The following is a 6,292-nucleotide window of genomic DNA, read 5'->3' as shown; positions in this document are numbered from 1 at the left end:
CACTCCCTGCGTGAAGGCCTCTGCAGACTGGCCAAAGTTTACAGAAGGAAGCCCAAAAGCTAAGGGTGACACAGAATGCCCTTTACAGCCTGGGCCTAATCGCCACTTACCTTTCAGCCTTATCTCTCCCTTATCTTTCTACACCAGAGGCACACACAGAATCACTTTGTTCCCTGAACAGGTTTTGGTCTTTCGGGCCTCCACACCTTTTCAGAAACTAGTGTTGCTGCTAGCAATATCCTCTTCCTGTTTTAAGATCCAAATAAAATAATCTCTCTCCAGGAAAAACTTCACTGGTCTTGTAGGTACCTTTGGTCACTCTCTCCCCTCTGCTTCCTTAGTATGTTGCATATAATCTTATTACAGCACTAGTATCACTGAACTATAAATATTTATTCAGGTTTTGCAAGTGCAATTTCTAACACTCCTGTTCCCTAACTCCAACCCCAACTCCTCTTAAATCTTCATTTTTCTGACTTTGGATGTAGGGTACAGCAGGGCATCACTAAAATGTCCACCAAAGAATAAATGAAAAGCAATATTATGCCCCCATGTCTGGCCCAAATGTTTAAGAGTGGAAAAGAATTATATATACATACACACATGCATCTATATATACAGACACATATACTATATGTATATGGTTTCACAAGGGTTTTAATTTTTCCATATTAAAAAGAAACTTGTTTAAAAGAAAGTCCAAGTTAAAAGAAACAAAACACACATAAAGAAATGATGCAATTATTCCATACCAGTTTATTTTAAGTATTGTTTCAAAAAATTTATAGCATAAATAACCTTTCATGTCATAAAATAACTTAGTACAATTTATAATAAAACTTTGAGAATTTAACATCTCATCAAAATACAATAAAATATGGTTTTAAAATATGATTAACCCTTTCTGCTTTTTTCTTTTTTACTTGAGGGCATATAAACCAAAATTACCCAAACTACTGCCGCACATTGAAACTTTAACAAAGCATATTTGGTTTATTTAAATGTAACTCAACCATCCTAAATTAATACATAGTTTTGTTTTCCTTCCTGCGTGGTTCTTTGTAATTTTTGTTCCTTTTGACTTGTATTTCTGTTTCCACACAGCTTCCTTCTTCATTTTCACCTCTTTCCACCTGCAAAGTCATCTATCTCCGGGCTCCCAGAACATGTAGTTGAACTCACTCAGCCCCTTGACATCAGTTTCTGTAATCCTTGCATCAGTGTAGGGAGTAACTGCTTGAGTAACTACAAAGGTATTTCAAAACTTCAGTGCAATTTGGTTCAGTTATTTTCATTCAGATGCCATCACCGTTCAGGGAGATTAATCACTGGAACCCACTGATCCATGTAGCGACTTTCCCGGCAAAAACAAATAAGTTGACTTAAGGCAGGATCCTTCCACTGTGATGAATGCGGATTCTGGTAACAAATTTAGAAAAAATAAATTTACTATTAAAAAAAAGTCAGCCTTTGCTACTTATTACACCACTTTTGAGGGGAAGACACTCGAACATTCTATACTTTGGCTGTGTGACACACAGACCTGTTACAACCATAAGAAATAAAATTTCTTCTAGGTAGCTGGGTTTCCTGCAAAATCATTCAGGGTAATTCTCTACTAAGCTGTACTCTGCAAAGTCTGAGTATAGTCTGAGTACATGAAACCCACTGAGCCATATATATATACATATATATATATATATGTTTTCATAATATTTATTCAGTTTTGCATGGCAGTATTATTCACAGGCTTGCCCTACCAAACTTGTACCTTGGCAGAGACCTGAGTGAAACAACTGTGAGAAATATTTCCATGCTGGGCTACCAGGAGGTGAGAGCTGCATAGCAGTTAACTAGAACTGCCACCTGTTATCCTCCCAAAAGAGACAGTAGTATTTTTTCAGGAGTAGCAAAATAATTAGGCTGCCACTTAAGGAGATCAGCCAAAAAGTAGTAAAATGCAAAAGACAAAACGATCACATTTACCTCTGTAAACACAAGTTATCTACCTACCAAAGGTTTTTATGGGGGTGGGGGGAGCTCCATTTTAAAATATGCAAGATTGCAAAGAAAAAATTTCCACTCTATCTTCTCAGTACATTTCTAGGGAATTAATAAGGTCTGTCTCCTACACCATTTCTATTTTTAGCTCTGACTGGCAGAGAATGAAGCTGACTCCTTAATGAGGGTGAGCCAGGAATTTATTTGGCTTTATCTAATCTGCCCTGTTAAAGGAATTAGTCACGGGAGGTAGTGCAGATGTAGGTAGGGAGTAGCTGGGCTGACAATGCTGACTCACATGGATCTCTTCCGCTTCTGGCAGCCTCCAACGTGCTTAGACACGTTCCGTACCAGAGAAAATCCCAAGGATGAAACTAGCACATCTCGGCTGAAAGTCCAGCCACACTCTTTAATGGGGCAAAGGCGCCCAGCTCTTGACCCTCACACATTCCAGATCTGGAGTCAGGCGACTTTCAGCCGTTGCGGACTTCCTGCCAGGACTCTAACCACGTCCTGCCCGCAGTCCCCTTCTCCCTTACCGTCACCAGCACGCAGTGCAAGTCCGGGGGCTGCTCCGCGCCCTCGCTCAACGCGGGGCCCGCGTCACTCTCCAGGAGCAGGAGCTCGGCCAGCCGGCCAGGGTTGCTGACGCGCAGGATGTCGATGTCGTTCTCGCAGCAGAACGCCTGGATCAGGGTGAAGTGGATCTGCAGAGCCACGTCCCTGTCGTCGTCCTCGTCCGCCGCCAGCAGGCACAGCACCACGTTATCGGGGTCGCTGCGGGCAGGGACGGGGCTGGTGAGCCCAAAGGCAAGACCCGCCGCGTGGGCGCCCGTACCCCGCGCCCACGTCCCGGGGGTCGCGCCCCGGCCCGCTTGCTCCCCTTGGGACAAGCAGCCTCAGGGCAGATGGAAAGCGGCAGGAAGTGGCGCTGCTGGCCGAGGGGGCGCCCCTGGAAGGCGACCTCTCCGGGCTGGGGCAGGAAGAGGAACCACGAGGGACACGCGAGGATTCCACTTACACGTTGAGCAGCTTGGCAGCCTCGTACACCCCGACGGTGATGGTGCGCTGACTCAGGGCTTTGCTGAGCACTTCCTCGAGGGCATCCCCCACCTTATCCATCCTACACGCAGGCAGAGCAAGGGGATCCCGTCAGCCCGCCGCCCCTCGGGGCCGTCGCGGACCCCTCGCCCTGCGCCGCGACCCTCCCTCCCGAGTGCACGCGCCACGGCGCACCTGGGCCTTTGCAAACCCGGGGTTCCCGGGCTGTCACCCCCCCGCCGTGACCCCTCGCACGCCCAGAGGCCGGGTGTCCAGTGAGAAACCCCGAGAGTGCCACCCGCCACCCTCTCCCGAGGGCACTGCCACTCCCCGGCGCTGGGCGAAGCCACAGGCTGCCGGCCGCAGGAGCCGCACCGGCAGGGACGGTCACTTCTGCCCTTTGCAAAGGCTCGAGGGGCTCGACCGGCGTGGGGGGCACGCTCTTTCTGTCCACGCACGCCTCTAGTGTCCCGAGGAAGAAAGGCGGGATAGGAAGTACCCTCTGCAAACTTTTAACCGCTCGCTCCCCGCAAACCTTGCACAGCCCGGCAGCACTGGGGTGTGCGCAGTGGGCAAGCAGAGTTCAGGCAGAAGATCCGGCTGACTTACCTTTCGGTCTTCTGCTCTCCAGCCGAGAATTCCTCCAAAGTCATATTGCAACTGCAGGTGCCCTACAGAGAGAGAGCGGCTTGCGGGCTGCTCCTGCCACCGCGGGCGCGCGGGTGCCTGCTTTCTGCACTCCTTCTCAGGCTCCTCCAGCGCCCGCCGCCACCGCGCCGCCCGCCCCTCCTGCCCCCCTCGTTCGCTCGCCCGCTGGCTCTCGGCCCCCCGCCTCGCCACGGTCCACTACTGCGACGCGGCAGCTGCCTCACAGCCACTGAAGGACAAAGGCTCCCCTCGCCGGAGTTATCCTGCCAACCCCCAGCCAACCACCACCCGCTTCATTTGCATGCGCGCAGCCATTGGGCTATGCAAATCAGCCTGCTCCGACAATTTGACCTCAGCTCCTGGAACCCGGCTGAGAGGAGCGGAAGGGGGAGGGGCCACGAGGAAGGCGAGCCTGAGGCGGGGGCGGGGATGGGGGGGCGGAGTCCCGAGCCTACTCTCTTCCTGCTGGCAGGGCGGGTAGGGGAGGAGGTCTTTGTGCGGGGAGAGGAGGGTGTCTTAGCTTGGGCTGGAGCTGGCTGCCAAGTGTTTTTCTAGTTGGTGCACATTTGTTTTTTTTAATTGTCGTTTCATGTCTTTTGTTTTGGGGGCCTGCTATTAAAATCTATTTTCAGGGTTAATGCACCCAAGTCTAGTAATTATTAGTAAGCTGGTTACATAAAAAGAGTGTGTCCAGACCTCTGGGGCAAAGTTTACCTCAGAAGTGTTGTTTATGTAAGTCTAGGCAAAGCTGCTTATTAGTAGTAGTATTATTTCGGTGCCCTGATGGCTGGTTTGATTTATTTTTGGAAGGTTGCAAGGGTTGGGAGCTCAAAAAAAGAAAAATCAACACATTTGTGTTTGGTGGTGGCAGGGAGCCAAGTTGGAATCTCTTCCACAGAAAGCAGAAAGGCTTCCCACCTGCCCAGGGTAACTCTGGAAAACCGTGTGCACCAGGAGCTGGTTACCACATGCGTGTATCCTAGCCTTACAAGCCCAGTTCACCTTTCTCAGACAGACTTTCCCGAAGGAGGGTCCTTCTGCAGGGCACCAGCTAAGAGACAATTGTCTGACACCCACACAAGCTACACATCTATATTCAAAATGCTCTCAATATGCCCTCAGCTTCCTTTCATAAGGCAAGTATGTCACTACCTTCCACAGGGGGCCTGTGATCTCACTGTGAATTATTGATGTTGGATGCTGAATCATGAAGCAGCAGCAATCGGACCTTTTAGTCATATGCTAAAATTTCAGCTTTGCGATAACAGCAACTTGCGGGTGTAAAGAAAGCAGTAGTTATACATTTTTGAAAAGCAAACTTCAGTGTATAGACTTTCACTGAATAGGTTGAAAGTTCTTTCCTTTGTTTCATGAGTTTATGCAATAAGTGCAAAAATATGTGTTAAACCTACTGAAGTCACCAAAAGTGGTAAAAATGCTCCCATATGCTTGCATTCAAAACAATGCTTACATTATTAAGGTTACTGTACAAAGGTCACAGAAGTAATTTTTTGCTAAGCTACCTGGGAGTTTTTGCAAACTCCCGTACGTTTGTATCATTCTAGACAAAATATTCTCCAGCTCTCTTGATCTTAATTTAGTGGAAAAGAAAAGTGATAGGTCAGTTTTCTGGCTCTTTTATTTGAGCTGCCATTTTGCACTTAATCCCTAACTGCGTTGTCAGCAAGGGACAAGGTTTGAGTAAAGGAATGGTGCTTGTCAATGCATAACTTACCCAGGAGTGTAAGGTATGTTTCATATCTATATCTTAAATTCTAACATGTAGTGTTCTTTGTTAAAGAATTCCTTTAAATTGAAATTTAGGGAGATGCTGAAGCCCGTTCAGCTTTGCAAACAAAACCTGAATAATGCAATCTGGCCTGAGTCATCATTTGGAGGTTGTTGAACTGTGTTCTGTGGAACTCCAAGGTTCTATCCACTAGGTATTTCTTAGAAGTTCTTTGGAAGGAAGTGTGATCACAGCAAGCTGACAATGAATTAGGGAATCGAGTGAGTTTCTTGACAGCAGGGACTGTGACTTCATCAGCTTGGTGTTCTTGGCACGTAGCACCATTTCTGCATTTAGTAGAAGCACAGTCAATGTTCACTGAGTTAAACAGAATCTGAGGTTTGAACAAAAAGATCTCAGAATCCTGCAGTCCTGTGTAATGATTGAATTCTCTCCAAGGTATTCCATATTTAAATTTAATTCAAAGCAAAAACTTCTTTGATGTCCTACAATATACCAAGAATGGTACAATTCCTGGTCCTTTGCCTTTAAAGTGCTTACCATCTAATTGGTATGTCCATGTTTGAACTGGATTTTGGGACAAAATAGTATGCACTGTCATCAGCCAGCTATGCTGAAAGTCCCATGACTTTGGTCATCTGAACGGAAACTGTTCCGTTCAGTAGAACCCCTGTATTGTTATTCCAATTCAAACGAACCACAGCCCTAATAATGCCCCACCCAGGTCAATTATGCAGTAAAAATGCAGTATAAAAGGATTACTTCTTAATGTAGGCCTGGTCCCTCACTCAAAAATTATACTGCATTCTACATTAGGTCTATAGGGAAAGTGATTTGTTCATGTATTTTTGG

General features: G+C 47.1%; 1 protein-coding gene across 2 annotated transcripts; it reads right to left on the bottom strand.

Moving 5' to 3' along the window:
* Positions 1-966: 966 nt before the first annotated feature.
* On the bottom strand, positions 967-3,695 carry GADD45A (growth arrest and DNA damage inducible alpha; the record flags this gene model as incomplete). 2 transcript variants are annotated; one of them, XM_079698236.1, is made up of 4 exons in its annotated part: positions 967-1,419; positions 2,541-2,778; positions 3,023-3,124; positions 3,652-3,695. In XM_079698236.1, the coding sequence occupies 4 exons, from the start codon at positions 3,693-3,695 to the stop codon at positions 1,306-1,308; spliced, it is 498 nt and encodes a 165-aa protein (XP_079554362.1). In that variant the 3' UTR covers positions 967-1,305. The 2 variants fall into 2 exon arrangements, with proteins under 2 accessions (XP_079554362.1, XP_079554363.1); XM_079698237.1 differs by lacking the exon at positions 3,023-3,124.
* Positions 3,696-6,292: the final 2,597 nt, after the last annotated feature.

Source organism: Hyperoodon ampullatus (genome assembly GCF_949752795.1).
Source record: "Hyperoodon ampullatus genome assembly, chromosome: 2".
NCBI lineage: Eukaryota > Metazoa > Chordata > Mammalia > Artiodactyla > Ziphiidae > Hyperoodon > Hyperoodon ampullatus.
The sequence above is the reverse complement of the archived record's forward strand: the minus strand, read 5'-3'. Positions and strand labels throughout refer to the sequence as shown.